This window comes from Cebus imitator, unplaced genomic scaffold (assembly GCF_001604975.1).
Source record: "Cebus imitator isolate Cc_AM_T3 unplaced genomic scaffold, Cebus_imitator-1.0 Scaffold42, whole genome shotgun sequence".
In the NCBI taxonomy this organism is placed as follows: domain Eukaryota; kingdom Metazoa; phylum Chordata; class Mammalia; order Primates; family Cebidae; genus Cebus; species Cebus imitator.
In genome coordinates, this window is record NW_016107357.1 from 9,157,685 (window position 1) to 9,176,540 (window position 18,856).

Consider the following 18,856-nt stretch of genomic DNA (forward strand, 5'->3'; position numbering starts at 1 on the left):
CCGGAGACTGTAATTCCAATCCCCATTCTCAGACAGGCAGCAGAGCCCGCCCAAGAGTGGCCATGCTGGGGCAGAGGGTATGGGGTTCTGGGATCGGTGACCACCCTTCTGTGTGGGCAGCAGCAGGCACCCCTTCACCCCCTGACTCTGGCCTGCTCCCCTGCCCTCCCCTCCCCTTCCCTTCCTTTTCCTTCCTCTCCATGATGTAGGATTGATGATTGTGTCATCTGTGAATGTGTGTGTGAACGTGTGTGGTGTAAGGTTGAGTCATCTGTGAATGTGTGTGAATGTGTGTGGTGTAGGGTTGAGTCATCTGTGAATGTGTGTGAATGTGTGTGGTGTAGGGTTGATGAGTGTGTGATCTGTGAGTGTGTGTGTGAATGTGTCATGTGGCTAGGGACCTAGACTCCCCCTCCAGGGAACCTGCTGAAGCCTCCCAGAGCCTCTCTCAGGTGTCTCAGTTCCCCGCCTGCTGCCTGCTGCCCCTGCCAACCGACATCTGCAGAGGTGGGAGCAGGTGAGGGGTTCCAGTTGTGCCCGAGTGGCACCTGAAGACATGCCTGCCCTCCTCAGGGTCTCATCTGAAGATGTAGCTGGTGGTCGGGGGTGCCCAGCTACTCTGGCACCTCAGAGAGCTTCTGCCATGAGACCACGGGGTTTGGGGGATAGAAATCCTGCCACCACCGCCCAGCATGGACAAGACTCTGGAACTGGAGGGACGAGGGAGGAGAAAGGGGGCAATAGCCAGGGCTCCCAGGCAGGACAGCCTGTGTGGTCACCCCAGGGAGCATTAAGACAAAGGGGGCTAGTCCCTGATGGCCTGCCTCTGGCTGCTCCACCCTAAAAACGGCCGACCACCCAGGCTTCTGGAAGAAGAAGGCCTGCCAGCATGTGCAGCTCTCTGCTCAAGAGGGCAAAAACCCAGCATCTACCTCATGGCACTTGAAGAAGGGAGAAACTTCTAGAGTGGTTCGAATGGCCTTCAGCCGGTCCCGATAGGCAATCTGAGAACAGAAAGATGAACAGATTTTCAACACTGTGTGGGGAAGGGTGTATTTTAGCCCATTTAGCTCATTAGAGTCACTGCAGAAGTGGCAGTGCCCTTACCCCTGATGGCTGTTTCAACCTCTTTATCTACAGCAAAGAAACTGCAGCCCAGAGGCGGCGGTGCGGCTGGGCTCGGCTCCCGCCCTTCTCCCGCCACCCTTCATCCAGGAGCAGGAGGTGCAGCTCCAGAGCAGCCCCTCGGCCTCTAGTGGGTCCTCCTGGGAGTGCCGCTGACCCTGAATGCCGGACATCTAGAGGCAGCTTCCTGAGAGCAGGGCTGCCACGGCGTCTTTCTCAGCATAAATGTCAATGACCTTGACTTTTCAAAGGACAGACAAAGAGGAGAACCACAAATATCTCTGCCAGTGGCCTCTCCGTGGGGCCCTATAAACTCGTGTCAAGCTCTCTGCTGGCCTTGGGGGTACCCCGTGCTCCCCAGAAGCCAGCTCTGTGGGTCTCACCCCCCAGGCTGCCTTGGGAAGCTCATCAGACACAAATACACAGAGTTCCTCGATGCCTGCTGGAAAGCAGTGACAGCCGGCAGAGCCAGCCGACTGGCTCCCTGGAGAGTGCAGTAGCAGGAACAAACCCCTCTCCGTCCCAGGCCCAGGAGGCATGTTCCGTGGTGCCCCTGCTCAGGGGCTGAGACCCTCCTTGAGGGGGACTCAGGAATGGAGGGCATGGGATACAGAAGATCAGGTGCATCCCCCATGCCTGCAGCCTCAGAGCTTGCCAGGTGCCCAGGCAACCCTCCCCAGCTCAAAAAGGGAGGTTTCCCAGCTCCAGCCGGTACTGATCTCCTTGCAGAAAAGGCTGCCTGGTCCATCCCTACTTGCTCTGCAGCTGCTGTGGCCTGTTCAGAAGGTGCCTCTCACGGGGCCTCCAGGGCCCATGTCCCAGATGTGCCTGGATCTCTGACTGTCCCAGGGAGCGGTGCACTTGGGGCGCCGTGGCACCACACTCCCTAACTCAGCAGGGAGGGTCAGCACTCTGGTCCCAGTGGGCAGAGCATCTATCCAGTCTGCCAACACACAAGACATCAGTTTGTCATGAACTTGTATGAGCCACACCCCCGGACTTGGAGACAGTTGGCCAGCTCTGGCTGGCAGGGGGCAGTGTGACCCCGGGCACACAAGATGGGGACGAGCAGGTCTACCCACCCCAGAGGGCTGCTGTGAGGATGTGCTGCGCTCTTGCCATAACACCTGGCAGGCGGCAGGACCTGTGGAAACCCAGCAGTTCTCTCTCTCTCAGCGGGTGGAAACTGCTCTCTGGAGCCGTGAGGCTGATGGCTAAGGGAGAGTTTGTGAGTGTCCACCGCACTTCCCCACCTACCCGGCGCATGTCAGGGACAAGCACATTGCCTTCCTCTTCACCTTCCAAGCAGAGGTTTGGCACCAGGGTGGATAGAAACCTTCCTGGGCACAAGCTTCAGTGCCCTTGACTTTTTATTTTTATTTTTATTTTTTGAGACAGAGTTTCACTCTTGCTGCCCAAGCTGGAGAGCAGTCGTGCGATCTCAGCTAACTACAACCTCTGCCTCCCAGGTAAAGCGATTCTCCTGCCTCAATCTCCCAAGCAGCTGGAATTCCAAGTATATGCCACCATGTTCGGCTAATTTTTGTGTTTTTAGTAGAGGTGGGATTTCACTATGTTGGCTAGGATGGTCTCGAACTCCTGACCTCAGGTAATCTGCCTGCCTCAGCCTCCCAAAGTGCTGAGATTACAGGTGTGAGCCACTGTGCCTGGCGTGCCCTCGACTTTTGAAAGGGCAGAGTGAGAGAGCCACAAAAGTCTCTGCCAGCGGCCTCTCCACAGAGCCCTACAAACGGGCTGAGGTGCGCTGTCCCTGGCGGTGCCTTGTCCTCCCCGCAGGCACCTCCAGAGCAGACTCAGTTGTCCCTCCCTGGCTGGCTGGAGAGACCCTCTCCAGAGGCACCAGACTCACCAAGATGTTGTGGTTTCCTTTAGTGAACTCTCTGAAGGCCTCGGTGACCTGCTCCCGCGTTTTGGTCTTCTTGAAGTCCCGGTTCACGGTGCCATCTTCTTTCTGAGAAACAGAATGACACCCCACCCAGGAAGGGGTCAGCAGGGACCCTCGGGCAGAGACTGTTCTCATCCACCCAACGCCACAGAGCAGGCCAGCCCCCTCCAGACCCGGGGCAGGGCCAGCAGAGGCACCCAGGTGTCCAGGTAGGGGGCAGGGAGGCGGCGTGCACAGTAGAGGGGAGTCACCCTGGGCGCAGACACAGGAGAACACAGAGGGTGGCACTGGCATCCCTAGCAGAGTGGACAGTGGTGGGAACAGCCCGGAGGTATGAGGGGCATCTGGGCTGAGGATGGAGGAGCATGGCGGGGGGCTGGCCGGTCCTGAGAGCAACAGCAGGGAGAGAGAGAGGGTCGGCCTCGACTTCCTGCTCCGGGGTCGGCGGGTCCCTGTCCTCCAGAGGCACCTTCGCCAGCACAGGCAGGAGAGAAGCGCTCCCGCCCCGAGCTCAGCTCGACTTCCTTCATTATAATCTAGTCTCTTCTTTCAGGTTTTCCAAAAGCCAGGATCCGACGCAGCCCTGCCCGCCTCTGCTCCCTCCTCACCCCATTCCATTTTCCTGGCCCGGGCACTGTCTCTGCTCAGGCTGCCCTGGGCCCACCTGGGGGGCTTTGCTGACCTATGAGGAAATCTGTTCTTTAGGGACAAAGGATGGGAAGGAGTGCCCCCCAGGAGTCCCAGCAGTGAGCTGTGCCTGCCCTCAGGCTGGAGACCGCTTCAGCAGTGTCCCCACTGTGGCTGCCTTCCCCAGGTCTGGCAGGACTGAGGAAGGCACACCCCAGGCAGAGCCTCTCGGCTGACGCCGAGGCAGGCAGGTGATGGTGAAGACAGCTGGCTCCTCTCGGAGCGGGAAGACAGGCTGTCGGCTGTTCCGACTGCTGGACAATAGACAGAGACCAGGAGCACATCCTGCTTGAGAGGGAGAGGTGAAGGGAAAGTGGATTGTTTCGGAGAAATAAAGAAAAGAAAGTGAATGTTAAGAGAAGGAGGAGGGGCACAGAATTTTCATCCAGTCTCAGAGCTGGATGCAAGAAAGACAAAGAAGGGGGCAAATGTCTTTCTCAGTCCAGAGCTCGCAAAGCAGCTGTCCCACGGAAAGGTAGAAACTTGCCCCACATGCCGGCGTGGGCAGCGAACCATCGGCAACCGCGGAAGCGTATGTGTAAATGCCATCTGAAAAGAGGCTGAGGGAACCTCCCGTCAGGACCATCGGCTGCCAACCTGACTCCAGGCTGGACACCACAAACGACACAGGCGACTGGACAGAGAATAGGAGACCCGACAACCGCACAGGAACTGCCACCTGCTCCAGAAGGACAGCTGTCTGAGACCCTGAGGGGCCCGCACCCCAAAGCCCTGCTCTAGTAAATTTAACAGCAAGAATGTACGCAGGGGCCCAGGGACAGGGCGGTCAGTGCAGGCAGTGCCGTGATCAATCCAGATAGTCGGCAATCCAGACAGGGCCAATCCCCCAATTTGTTCTGGGGAAAGTAAATAAACATTTGAACATAATTAGGCATAGGAAGTTTGTGTGTGTCCATAGCCAGAGCTAAGAACTTTTCTGCAGGATACACACGGGCACAAAGGGACAGAAGGGACAGAGCCGTCATTTTGTAAACCACACACACAAATATATCAATTAGGGGAAAATTACATTTTACTTACAAAGTTTGTCATGTCGTTTCTTTGGGGCTTATACTGCTATTTCTGTTCCAATAAATATTTTGAACTTTCAAAGAAAAAAAAGGAGATCGAAGAGCAAAGAGGAGAGAATGCGGTTTCGGAGGGACCCTGGCTCCAACATCAAAGGCCGCCAGCGTGCTCCTCCCATCCCCGGATTGTCTGCCAGTCCCGGTGTGCAGCTGGAGCAGAACGAACCAGCTCCCCTATGGACGTCCAGCAGGCGGCTCTCGCCTGGCTCTCGGTGCCAGGCACCGTCTGGGCTAAGTGGAGAGTCCTCGGCAGAGGGCTGACAGCTGGCAGGGATAGAAGCCGCTCTGCTCCGAGCCCGAGCCCCCTACACAGCCACCCCGCCTGTATCTCAGACCGAGGACAGGCTGATGTCTGCAGAGTGAGGTGGCCTCCCACACTCTCAGCCTGTGGCTGGAGAAGCTGACAGCTTCCAAAGGGCCCTGAGAGTAGCCAGGCCCCTGAGGTGGGCAAGGGTGGGGCCCGAGGCCACCCTCACTCCAGCATGTGGAGGCCGCCGCACCTCGCCAGCCTCACCTTGATTCCCTCGATCCTGAACCCCAGGGTGGCGGTGGAGCTGATGGTCTCCCGCCACTGCATGTACCGCGGCTTGGTCACAGCGCGCTGTGCTTTCTCCTCCTCGGTGGGGGCCTCGGGGTCCACCTCGATCATCTTCTGGTACATGTCCTTCCGCAGGCTGGGCTTCTTCCGGGCCTTCGTGAGCTCCTCCTCCAGGTAGGTCCTGAATGGGGGGGGGGAGGTGACATGAGGGCTGCGGGCTGGGGTAGGGCTCAGCAGCAGCTCCTCTCCCTCCTGATGGATGAAGGTTCAGGGTGTGCCTTGCCCAACGGCCGCGGTCAGCTTAGCACCCCGAGTCAAGGCACGTCCTTCCAAGGGGGTGGCACACTCTGCTCCAGCTGGGGCTGGCTCTGATTTTTTTCCCTTTTTTTAAAAACAATTTTTTTAGTAGATAGGGGAGTCTCACTATGTTGCCCAGGTTAGTCTCAAACTTCTAGCCTCAAACGATCCTCACACCTCGGCCTCCCAAAGTGCTGGGGTTACAGGTGTGCACCACCACCCAGCCTGGGACAGGCTCTTGATCCAAGAGAAAACAGGTGGCCTCGCTGAATCAAAAGGCCTTCACTCCAAGCCCGTCGGACAGCCTCACAAAGCCCAAGGAGCTCCTCCTGGGGAGACCCCACAGGAACCGGCAGAAGAAGGAAGATGGAGGCAGGGCAGCTGGGGGCTTATCCTGCTCCTGCTGCTATGGTGGAGCTGAGAGAGGGGACTGGGGGCAAGGCAGGGTCTGCTCAGGGCCCACTATACCCCCTTTGGCTGCCTGGGCCCTTCCGTAAAGCCAGGGCTTCCAAAGCCGGAACCTGCCTTGGTGGGAGAAGCCATTCTGCCCTCCTCAAGCCCCCATCTATCTCCGTTGTTCTCAGGCAGCCTGAAGGCTGAGCCTGCCCATCAATGTCCCTGGCTCTTTCCAAAGAGGAGAAACCTGGAGCACAAAGTTGAGGTCGGAAGGTGGCCTCAGAAGGGGCCCCAGTGTGGATGGAGAAGTCCGTAATGGGGGAGGGGGGAAGGTAGGGGGCTCCTCAACCCGGAGACATGCCTGGCACCCCCCGCCCCATCAACACCAGGTCTCCTCATACCTGGGCCCCGAGCCCCAAGCGCCTGAGTAAGTGCTTCCAACTCAATTGCCTCATGGCTCCGGCCTCCACACCAGCAGCTCCAGCTGAACTGGCGAGGACCAGCTAGACAGGAGGTAACAGGGCCAGGGACCGCAGGGGACTTGAGCAGCCCAGGCTGAACCGCTGGCCATGAGCTGCTGGGATACACACCCCCAACACACGCACAGCACACACTTCTGTGCTTCTACCTTCTGCAGACCAGAGGCGGGTGAATCATCCCACCCCTCTCTCCTGCTCTCCTTTTAAAGCCCCAGCCTCCCTACACAACAGGCTCAGAGGCTGCCCGCAGCCCTTGAGGAGGCAGAAATCAGCAGTGTCAGTGGCAGGATGGGGAAGTGTTCTCCCCTTTGCCCTGTGTGGGCGGGAGCTGCCCACAGAGGCCCCGCCCACCTGCCCTCCACTCTCCCGCATCTGTCTCCCGGCCTTGCTCTGACACTGCCCACCACGCCTTCTCCAAGTTGCTGGTTTGGGACCCAGAACAGACTAAACAAAAATCATAGCATCTTAAAAATGACAGGCTCTCAGAAACCACTGTATTAATTGAAATTTGCACTGAAAGAAAAGAGAAGAAAAAAATAAATCCTTGGGTATGAACCTAGGCCTGGCTCGTTAGGACCTTCCGGGAGGTGATGAGGGCTGGTGGGGGACGTCAGTACCTCTGGGTTTGGGCCCTTGTGTGCACACACACACGTGCTCATGCACACGCATGCACATACACATGTACTCCGGTGCACCACTGCACACACACAGGTGCACGCATGCCGGACATGCACACAGCACACCCTTCACATGCAGAGCCAGGTCAGTGGGGACCAGAGTACCGAGGCAGCGGCTGTGTGTGCATGTGTGTGTGTACCGTGGAGAAAAGGGGCAGCCAGGCTGGGCAAGGGACTTCAGAGTGTGCTGTAGGGCCCGCACGGTGGGTGGGTGGCTAGCTGCGCTTCTGCAAAAAGCTCTCAGTAACTCCTTAAACAGGAAGCAGACCTCAATGTCAAATCCCTTTTCACATGGCCTTTCTCCAAACAGGGCCCCCACGGCTCAAAGTGGGCGGTCACTCACTGCCCAGGAGAGGAAAGGGGCTGGGGGGAGATGCCTACAGGGGCTGCCAGCTGGATGGTGGCACAGGAGGCCCACAGGGAGGTGAGGCTGAGCACCTCCCCACACTCCTCTGCCTGCCCGAGGCAAAGTCAAAGCTCCAAGCCCTGCAAGGAAGCAGAGACCTGCTCGCCCACTCACAGGACGCTGGGGGAGGAGGAGATCAAGGCGGGGTGGAGGAAGTGCTCCTCTGAGAAAGGCCAGCCTGGAGAGTCAACAGGAGGCGGGCAAAAGCCACCCAGAGCTCCTAAAGGGCAGAGGTGCTAGGGACAGGCTCTCGTCTGCAGTCCCCAGGCTGCTAGTCCCGATGTCAGGAAGACAGTGCTGACTCTCCAGGACAAGTCACACACCTCAGAGCATGCCCCAGAGCCACTGAGCACGTGTCCATGGGAGCCAGGATCCCAAGAAGCTCCGAGGTGCAGACACTACCAGCAACTGCACCACATTCTCCTTAGTATCACCCCTGTGCCCCCGCCAGAGCCAGTGCTGTTTGGTGACCAGCTCTTCCCTTTCTCTGTGACATGTCTCAACCCCTTTTGCCCTGGGACTCAGCGTTTGAGATAACTCTCGGCTCCAGCCTCCTCCCTCTGTCATGAACAGGCCACACTCTGGAGGTGACCATGGGCAGCCAGTCTTGGGATAGGCTCTGTGGCCAAGCGTTCTGGATGAACGCACTTGGGAGAAGGTCACAGTCCACGGCCCGGAAGGAGCTAGCTCGGCACACCTGGTAAACACCATGGATGCTGAGTCCCATACAGCCCCCTTGGGAAGGGCTGGGCTGCAGCTGGGGGCCTGATTTGCAGTCAGGCAAGCCTGGTGCAGAACTGTACCAAGCTGCTGCCTGGCTGGGTGACCCCGATGAGCCATGGAACCTCTGGGTGACAGAATCCTCCTGCTCACACTGGAACATGACCCATCTCCCAGAATGGCAGTGAGAATGCAATGGGATAAATAATGGAAGCAGCGGGCGCAGCCCTCGGAACAAGAAGGATTGTGTGCAGAAAAGACCGGGCTGGGTGCACCCTGGTTCTGGGGAGACCTCCCTCTTCCCTTCCACACATACCCGTCTCTCATTCTGCTCCCCTGCCCACCAAGATGGGGTTACATGTGCTCCAGGCTTGGTCACTCTAGGTCTCTCCTGAGAGCGATAGGGTGCAGAGAGAAGCTGCAGGAGTCAAGGGGCTGTGTGGGGGCAGCCCTGAGGCAGGGGTGGGGCTCCTGTCCCAGCAGGAGCAGGCAGGTTCTGGGGCAGCCTGGCCCTGCATTTGGCTGGCTGTGTCCTTGAAACAGCCAGCTTCCAGAAATGCCCAGCCAGATGTTCTTCACACAGCGAGTATTTTTTGGCCAGATCTGAGTGGACAGCAGTTGGATTACTCTCCATGTGGTTGTCTGTGACCTGTGCCTGCTCCCCTGCTGGCAGGCAGGCCTGCTGCCGTCTGGGTTGGAAGGAAGGGCCGGGCCTCCCCTGAGGGGACACATTCTGGTGCGCCAGGGGATACCATCCTGGGACAGAAATCAGACTCGGGAAAAGCAATGGCCTCGGGCTGGCTGGGGGCATCTCTGCCTCCTCCCTGCCCTACCCCAGGTCCCTGTGAGTTAGAGATAGTAAGGACCTTGGCTGGTGGGAGGGAGGCAGCCACAGACGGCGCAAGAACAGAGCTGGGCTGTGCTTCTCCATCCTCCCAGCCTTCCCTGCGGGCAAGGTCGAGAGAACACAACAGGCAGGGGCAGGGTCCGATCTTAGGACAGAACTCCCAGGAGGAGAGAGAAGGAAGGAAAGAAAAACTGGCTGGCTTAGCCCACTTCTCTCCTGGTCTCCCCGTCTCTCTCTCTTTCTCTTACACCCATCTTTCCCAGTCTCCTCTTGTGAGAAATAAACCGGTTAAACCATTCACAGCGGACACAGCCTTCTGCTCTGAGCTGTGTCTCTGTGCCTGGCCCCCCAGCGAGCCCTGCAAGGCAACACGGAGGGGCCCAGCTTCTGGCCGTCCAGCCTGGGCGCTGCAGCCAGGGCTAGCCCCACAGCCTGAACCCTGCATGCTGGACGCCGTGTGGACTGATGGCCTTCGGGAGGCTCACCAAACCCGCACCAGGGAGAAGAAGCCGTGCTGCAGATGACTTGGGGTGGAAAGGCTGCAGTTTGAGAGGTCATGAGAAAACCCAAGGCCAAAACCAAGCCCAAGATCAGGGCGGCCAGCCTCAGGCATCCCCGTCTGCTCTCTGCCCAGCCTCCTCATGCCCACTCTTCCTTTCTCCTCTTCCCTGGAGTCCTCTCCAGGCTTATCCCCTGGGCAGGTGTCAGTGAGCCTGAGCCCGAGCCCCCATCAGGAACCTGGGGGTGGGAGCCAGTCCTGCACACAGGACCAGTGACCACTCCGCGCCCACCTCAGGCCCCTGCAGCGCCCTGCCATGGGGGCTTCTTGAGCTCCGTCAGAGGCTTCCTCCTGCTCGGAGGCAGGCGCAGGTCTTTTTTGGTAAGCCAACATGTTCCACTAGCCACTCTTCCCATTCACAAGGGCTGGGGAGATGGAAAGACCTCGATTCCCATCTCCCTCGGCAACTCACATAGCAGGAAGTCACCATCCTGCTACGTCCCTACCTGGTGCTCTCCCCACCCCCGACGATCCCACCTGAACCAAGGGCAGCTCTCTCTTCCCTCTCTAAGGGCTCAGAACCCAGCCAGGGCCCCTCTTCTGAATCTGCCAGCCCCTGGCTTCTGCTCACTGAAGGAAAGGGGCCATGATGGGCAAAGCCTAGGTCCCTGCACCCTCTGCACATAATGGGAGATGCCTGGGGATGAGGAGGCTCTAATTGGTCAAACAGCCTCCTCAGCCTGCCCTTGCACCTGTGAGGCCTCCTGGAAGCCCTGAGTGCTGTGCTGTGCACCTGCCGTGTGGCTTGCCTGGCTCACCTGATGCCCATCTTGCAGTCCATCACACAGGGCGAGTCAAAGTCGGCCAGCAGGTCATCCATCTGGTTGTAGCGCTCCCCGTCCTTCACCACATCCCCATGATAGGCAGGCACGAAGGGCCTCAGCACATCTGCCATCAGCCGGTCCAGGCAGCGCTGCTCGGACTCACAGTGCTTCTTCAGGATCCTGCCGTTGGCCGCCGCCTTGAAACTCCCTGCAGAGCAAGTGCAGAAGGCCCTTGGTCTCTGGCTGCAGGCGGTTGGCAGAGGCGCCCTCCCTGGCACAGGGCCTGGGCCTCCCTGGGGATGGCTAAGCCTGGGGCTGAAGATGTGCCTATGTTCTGGTGTGGACTGAGCACCTTAAGGGCGGTGGGTTCAAGACCCAGCCCCCACTCACTGACTGTAATTCTGGGCTGGTTCCCCAGCTTCCTTGAGCCCAGACTCCTCCTCACCAGTGTTCCCTGCTGTAGGGGGACAGAGCTAGGTGAGAGACTGAGGCAACAAGACCTAGCCCCTCCGTAGTGTTGCTACCTTCAATCTCAGCCTCCTTCATCAACCCTGCTTCTCAGCAACCAAGGCATCTCCTGGCCTCAGTAGAGAAACCCTGATAGGACAGGATTCAGAGCCAGGATGGCGAGCTGCACAGGCTGAGAAGTGGGGGTCTACGGCCCGGCCCACCTGGGCAGCACTTCTGAGCCAGACCCAGCTAAGCATTCACACAGCTGTCCATCATGTGCCTTGGGCTGGGCCAATGTGGTCCAGGAGGTAAGAGAAATGCTGGACCCTGTGCTGGCCCAAAAGGACCCACAGGCTGGTGAAGTCACGAAGGCCAAGTCCGCAGGTAGCCCCCTGAAATGTCTCCAGATGACAGTGCGTCCAGAGGCCCCATGTATGGGCTGGATGGCTCTGGGGCCTTGGCTCCAGATGTCCTCCCTCCCCAGCACTGCCTGCACTCAGCTTCTGGCCACCTCCCACCCAGCACTGCACACTGCCCTGCGGCTATGGGGTGACTTGGCCGCATCTTCCACCACCGGCAGGCTCTCGGGGCAGACACTACATCTCCATTAACACTGCAACCCCCAGGACCATGGCGATTCAGGCACACAGTGGGTGTTCAATGAAAGGGTTAGCTTTGCCTCTGTGTCCAGGGTGACAAATGGCAGGTATGCTATAAAGATTGATGGCTTCATCTGTCTTATTGAGCACAATTGGAAGAGAGACTGGAAGAGCCAGAAGGAGGGGAGGATTCATGTTTTGGCAGAAGGGGGTGACACAGACTCCAGAGAGGTTGGTTGTCTATGGCATTTACAAGGTATTGTTAAGGCCGAAGCCTGCAAACGCGGCTGCGATTTCAGACTAGAAAGTCTCTCGGAGGGAACCCGCGCTGGAGCTTTGATCCAGGAGCACGGCGTCCAGGGCCGGGCTCTCCCCTCCCAGAGTTGCCGGGCGCCTCCCAGAGGGCTGAGCATCCTGCTGGGACGTCCAGGAGAGCTGCGTCTACCTGCGTGTCCCGCCAGCTGGATCCAGGGGTACTTCTTCTTGAAGGACATGACAAAGGGAGACCAGTGCACCATGTTTTTTATTTTCCTCCATGATTTGCTCTAGAAATAAGCAAACAAAAAGCTCTACATTAGAAAGACAACCACTGATTTCCGGTTAAGACGAATTCAAAGCAAGGGCCCTCATTGCCTGTGGCCACAGGATGCGGAGGGCCCTTGGTGGGCTCCGAGGACCTTGCCGCCACCACCATCTATGTGGCATATGGTGGGAGGTGGCTTTACCCATTTAACAACAGCCTGAGCAAAATGCTCAGGGGACCTCCCCTCGTCCCAAGAGCAACAACCCCTCCAAGGAAGGCTGGAGAGGACACTACCACCCAGCCGCACCACGTTAGTTCACATTCCATTTGTAGATGCGGCGGCAATAGAGGCACCTCTTGCCTGCGGGTGGTTTGAAGAGAGACTTTAAAGGAATTCCTCAGAACAGAACCTGCACCGATGGCTTCAGGTCACACAGGAGGGAGCAGCTCTCTCCTCTGCACCACGCTCCTCCCTCTCAGGAGGTTTCTTCAGTGAAAACAGCCAGGGCTGGCGGTGTGCATGTGTGTGTGCATGAGTGTGTGCACGTGTGCATATGTGTGCATGAATGTGTGCACATGTGTGCATGTGTGCGCGCACATATGTGCAAGTGTGTGCAAGCATGTGCGCGCGTATGTGTGCATGAGTGTATGCGCATGTGCGCATATGTGTGTGCACGTGTGTGCGCGCACATGTATGTGTTTGGGGAGAACAGGCCGTTTGGGGCAGAAAGGAGAATTAAGGTATGTTGAGCACCTTATTTTATTTTCTCAATGAGCATGCAAGTCAATTCTTTCTATTTCCATCTGGTGGAGCCTGTGCTTCAAAGAGGTAAACGGTAAAGCTGGGATTTAAACATTATCTATACAACTATTTAAAAATAAACAAAATTCTTTTCTTTCCCAGAAAAAAAAATATATTTTTTTTAGAAAACAATATCCTTCAGTGAACTTCAGTAAGAACAAGCTATGGAGATAAAGATCAAGTGTCCCCAAAACACACCGGCCCTGAAGGGAGCTATGAGAGCCTTAATGCAAAGCATTCTGAGTTCCTGAGAGAGTGGATCCCACACCAGCAGAACTACGAGAGCAGAAGCCATGAGGCTGGCAGAGGAGACGAGGGTGGTCCTGCCTGACAGGGGGACACACTGGAGATGAGGTTCCCACTCCTTGCCCCGAAGTGCCCAGCTGCAGCCCTCAGGGGACAGTGGCGGCTACTAGGTCCCCTAGGTGAAGTCAAGGTGAAATCAGCCTCTTTTGTTTTTTCTCTCTTTGCTGAGACTCAGCTGCTTCTGTCATCAGGTTTTCAAGTTAAAATCTATTTAAGGAGAGGAATTCTTCCTTCCTAAACCTGGTAATTTTTATCCCCGTCCCAGAAACCCTCACCCCACCGCCAAGACAAATTCTATTCTTAAGAGAGGGCAGTGCCCCACGAGGCCATGTGACAAAACGGCCGAGGCTTTACTGAGAAGCGTGTTTTTCCCAGATCCTTCTGATGGAGATCGCCAAAGAAGGCTAAAGGCAGTGGAGGCATTTCTCATCTAAGCACCCAGAAGGCTGTATAAACAATCAGGGTACACAATGCATGAGAGCAACAATGGAAAAACCTCATTACACAAGATGAGCCCAGCAGCGGCTCGTGAGGATGCCCCCGCTCACGGGGAAGCCATTAAGGTGGGTCCAGAGGGAACGTGCACAGCTGGTCACCACCTGCGGGTCACATTCCCGCAGCAGAGCTCAGAGAGGACAGGAGCTGACAGGCTTCGGGGGTGGTGTGGGAGGAGGGGAGACCAGAGTGGTCTCCATCCAGGGCTCGCCCCATCCCATGCCACGTCCCCATCAGGGGAGAACCCACATCGCACTGCTTCACAGCCCTTCTGGGGGCCTCAGTTTCCTGTGTCCAGGAAGGGACAGACCGCTGGTAAACCAGCCTCCTTGGACGGATGGACACTCTAGGGCCCTGGAAAGTGACCTTCCCTCATCCCAGCAGCAATGGCCCCTCCAAGGACGACTAGAGAGGCCACTCTCCCAGCTGCAGGGTGCCAGTTCATATTTTACACATACAGGCGAAGGCAAATGAGCACCCCTGGAGGAAGGGTCCCAGGACCCTGGAGGGGGCATGCAGAGACGGCTCACTGCCGGAAAGTGGGGAGCTTATGGAGACTGCACCCACCAGAGACAGTTGGGGGCCAGACTCAACAGTGAGAAAGAGATGACTCAGCTGGCAGCAGGGGTGTGAGGACAAAGGCCTGGGGCTGGGACCTGGACCAGTTGGGAACCAGACCTGCTGGTATGGGGGCTGCAGGCAGAGGGGCCTGGTGAGCAGGCGGGGCTGGCTGTGGCTGCGGGGCAGGGAGGCCTGAACCTGGGGACCATGGGGCAGGGAGGCAGGCCAACCTGGGCCCGAGTCCTGGCTCCCCTTTTCCTTCTCAGTGACTGATATTGGACAAGTTCCTAGTCCTGTTTGGGGCCCCATTTTCTTGTTTATAAAATGAGAGTAACAAACACATAGATTCCCGTTCTCCCAGGAGAGAAAGCTGTCAGATGTGGGTACGGGGGTGTCTGTGGAGGGGTCTTTAGCCCTCTGTGTTCAAGGAGGGGGCCCAGGTGTCTCTTAAGTTACTCCATGAATGGTCAGTCTGGTGCCAGGTGGGGCTGCTGCTTAGGTTCTGAGCAATGAAGACCTCGGAGCCTGGGGCAGGGTCAGGCCCGCCCTGCTGGGGTGCAGCTCCCTGGAGACCCACCAGACACAGTGAGCAGGGGGCCTGTGACCCAGGGAGGTGAACAGATGCTGGGCAGGACAGTGTGGTTTAGCTTCTGCAAGGCCGTTTGAAGCTAAGAAACTTCTAGTTCTTGGACTTCTCCCAGAGGCTGAAGACCCAGGGCCCAGAAAGGAGGGTCTTCTGACAGTTCCCGGTATCCACAAGCCTCTCGCAGCGCTAAGCTCTGGCACAGCCGGGCACCTTGTGCTTGGCTCCCCTCTGCCACACCTCCTCCGTTTCTTCACCATGAAAATGGTTCCCACATGGCCACAGCCCTGAGAGTCCCCCATCCCAAGGCTACCCTGCCTGGATGAGGGCCGTGGAGCATTCCACTTGTGAGAATGCCATGCACTTGCATGAGAGCCCTCTTTTCTCTCTGCCAGTAGCAGCACATGGGGTTTCCCTGTGGTTTTTAAATAGCAGCACCCAGGCAGTGCCTCGTGTCACTGCCAAGCAATAAACAGAAAAAGCCCTTTCCAGGTCCAGGTCAGGGGAAGGAAGGCTGCAGGGTGACCCCAGCTACCCCAGCCCAGCCCCTAGGAGCAGAGATAAACTAAAAGATGGGAGGAGATTCCAGAGAATCAATGCCCTTGTGATGGCTGGGGAGACCACAGCAGCTGCCTCAGGAACGAAACCCACTCCAGGCACACGCCGCTTTCCAGGAGCGCCAGTCCTCGTTCCCCAGCTAAGACAGGCAACAAGACAAGAAAGGAGGATAATCCAGAAGAATCCTACCCAGAGGGGTTTATCCCCCCCCACTGCGACCCTCCTCTGGGGAAATATTTAAGAGTGAGAGCTCAAGGGAGCTTCTGTCTCTTCTCTGTCTGAAATCAGATCCCGCCCCAGGCCCCAGCCTCTCAAGCCGAGCTCTAGGAAATACAAAGGCAACCTTCAAATGTCTTGAACGCAGTGTGGCAAAGGGTGCCTGGACCCCCGCCCAGGGCAGAGCTGGCTGCCTGCTCCTGTGTCACCTCAGGGGAATCAGGGCATCCCTTGTGGACCCTTCCAGAGCGCTCCCAAAGCTCCCTATGTGTGGCAGGTCCCTGCTGGCCTCCCAGGGCTGTGGGCTGCTCCTTGGTGGGCCCAGGGCAGGTGGCCAGCTGACTGCGGCCCCCTCTGCTGTGACCCTTACTTCCTCACACGCAGACGTGGGGCCGGCCTAGCCGGTGGATGTGCCGGGGTTCTCCCTGAGCGGACTGAGTACCGCAGTGCAGGGGGACTTGCTGCTGGCCGGCACTGCTTTTGTTCTCTCTCAGGGAGACGGAAGGGCCCATTTCTGCAGACGCGCCCCAGCACCAAGGCATGGTGTGCGCACTCACACCCGTTACCACTGATGGGGCTGACGCTCTGTGACAGGCCCTGGGCTAGTGCATTATGGCCTTGTTCCTGTGTTCCAGTTAGGAGTGTTTTCTCCATTTTACAGATCAAAGAGCAAGTTACTTCCCCAAAGTCATCCGATTCTATGCCCTGCCAGTAGGTACCCTGCACATGGGGAGCCTCCGGCCGGTTTTTTCCATGCCTATCAGAGAGCGAGGGCCCACCCCCCAGTGCCTTTTCAGCATGGAGACAGCAGGATGAAGGGAAAGAAGGCAGAAGACTGGGCAAGTCGGGTCCCCTGGGCAGCCAGGGTGCCAGCCTGGGAGAGTTTTCTCGCTGCTCCTTTAGCAGAGGAGCCCAGGGCCTCTAGTGCCCCTAAAGCTGCCACCAAAACCCAGATACATCCATCTCTGGGGCTGCTCAGGTGCCACCTCCGGTGCAGCTGTCAGATGACACAAGGTTTAAGCTCTCCCACGTGTCAGATCAGAGCAGCCAGACACTTCTAGACTCTGTGGTTGGGATTCTGCCCTTGTGATGTTCTTGGGGGCACTTTGGTGGAAAGGAAAGCACCAGGATGCTGGGGTGCCCCGTGGCAGGTCAAGGGCACCTGCACTCTGAGGCTGGAGACACACAGCTTTTACTTTGATTCTGGGCGGGGTGGCTAAACCCACTGAGGTCAGGCATGAGGTCTTTTGGGTAACCCCCGGCTTCACAGGCTTGGATGTGAACTGGGGAGCACTCCCTGGGTGGCTGCATCCCGGGTTAAAGGAGCACCGGACTGGGCTTGGCTTCATTGCTCCTCTGCAGGCAGGGCAGGCAGTGCCTTCTGCTGACATTTGTCACCCCTGCCTGCTGCAGCCTGGACCTCCCTCTGTTAAGAGTCTTGTGCTAAACTCCAGAAGCACAGGGAAAGACAGAGCTTCAGTTTTCTCAGAGGAATTTGGAAGGAATGGATCAAAAAATAGACAGACCAGGGTGAGGGAAGGATGGTGGAGAGAGAAGCGGGAGTGATTCTTTAATATTCAGAGAGGCCTGGAGACCTCTGTGTGGTCTTGTCCCCTTGCACCTGACTTGAAGGAGCCAAAATATTCAGAGAATGTGGAGAGAGATTTGTAGTGGGAGGGAAAACATCTGACAACAAAACCCTAACCCTTTTCGCGCTGGAGGAGACGGAGGTCGGAGGTGAAGGGAGCTTGGGGAGCGGCAGCCGCACTCCCCGCAGCAGAGAGGCCTGGCCCAGGCTCCGACTCACTGCCCACGTCACCTGGGAGTTGGAAGCCCTCGCCCCTGGGAAGCTCAGGGCATGCCACTCCTGTCTCCCTTTTCCTCTTTCCCTTTTCCCAGAAGTTCCTGGTCTGAAGAGCAGATGGGAGTGTGCTCCCTGGAGGCAAGGCCTACGCAGAATGAGCTCCTCCGGCTCCACACACAGAGCGGTAAAACAGACTCAGCATTCTGTGCCAGGTGCGAGTGGGGCCTTCCTGGGCAAGCGGTTCCTCCCCCCCACCTCTGGCCCATCCTTGGAGGTGCCCGAGCCAGTAGGGCTGCCTGGGCAGGGTCTCTGATTCTGAGTGTTTTTCTGGATCAAGTTCCAAGTCTCCCATAACGCTAATGGTTGCTGGGGGACACCATCCTCCCCATCCTCCCCATCAGGCGCTCTCAGTCAGGCTGCAGGGAAACACTGCCTTCAACAAATCAAAGGGCAAAGGGGCACAACCTCCAGGTCTAGCCTTTGTCATTCATAAGGCAGGGGAAAAAGGACTGCTGAGGGCGGGGGGAGGAGGAACAGGAGGAAGAGAAGAGGAGGAGAGTGAAGAGGGGGAGAAGGAAGAGGAGGGAGGAGGGAGGAAGAAGAGGAGGAAGAAGAGGAGGGAGGAGGGAGGAAGAGGAGGGAGGAGGAAAAGGAGGGAGGAGGGAGGAAGAAGAGGAGGAAGAAGAGGAGGGAGGAGGGAGGAAGAGGAGGGAGGAGGAAAAGGAGGGAGGAGGGAGGAAGAAGAGGAGGAAGAAGAGGAGGGAGGAGGGAGGAAGAAGAGGAGGAAGAAGAGGAGGGAGGAGGGAGGAAGAAGAGGAGGAAGAAGAGGAGGGAGGAGGGAGGAAGAAGAGGAGGGAGGAGGGAGGAAGAAGAGGAGGGAGGAGGGAGGAAGAGGAGGGAGGAGGAAAAGGAGGGAGGAGGAAGAAGAGCAGGAGGAGGGTAGAAGAGGAGACATGAGGAGGAGGAAGAGAGGGAAGAGAAGGAAGAGGAGGAGGAGGGGAGGAGGAGAGGGAGAGGAGAGGGCAGAGGAGGGAGGGGAAGGAGGGACACAGGTCTCCCCTACTCTAGGCTGTGAGAATGTGTGGGCCTCTGGCCACCCCCCTTACAAAATGCTTTAGCTCTTGTCAGAATTAGCTGCATAACATGCGAAATGAAAGTGAGGGGCCCCTGTCCAAAGCTCAGTAAGAATGTCACGACGGGGAAGGTAAAGCTTCACCAAGTTCGTGGCCCTTCTCAGGCCCTGCGACTGCTCAGCCAGGAAATGGGCCCTGCCTCCTGCGGAGGAAATGGCCCCCGCCTGGGAAACAGCAGGTGACCCCAGGCCTGCAGGCTTCTCTGGCAGGCTCATGGCCAATGACCAGAGGCTCCTCAATCCTGGGTCAGGGGAGGGTTCAAGGCCGCAGGCACCTGAAACTCTCCTTCTGGGGCTCAGAGAAGACCCCTGGAACGGCCTGTCAGGAGAGGTGAGGA

General features: G+C 57.7%; 1 protein-coding gene across 3 annotated transcripts in view; it reads right to left on the minus strand.

The window, feature by feature from the left end:
• The window catches only part of ITPKB (inositol-trisphosphate 3-kinase B), a 104,774-nt gene that overhangs the window by 3,306 nt on the left and 82,612 nt on the right, over positions 1–18,856 (minus strand). For all 3 annotated transcript variants that reach the window (XM_037737765.1, XM_017526446.2, XM_017526447.2), the window contains 5 exons: positions 11,984–12,083; positions 10,484–10,697; positions 5,321–5,525; positions 2,996–3,097; positions 933–1,004 (listed from right to left, as the gene is read on the minus strand). In XM_037737765.1, coding sequence (XP_037593693.1) covers positions 933–1,004; positions 2,996–3,097; positions 5,321–5,525; positions 10,484–10,697; positions 11,984–12,083 — 693 coding nt within the window. The remainder of the gene's footprint in view (positions 1–932; positions 1,005–2,995; positions 3,098–5,320; positions 5,526–10,483; positions 10,698–11,983; positions 12,084–18,856) is intronic.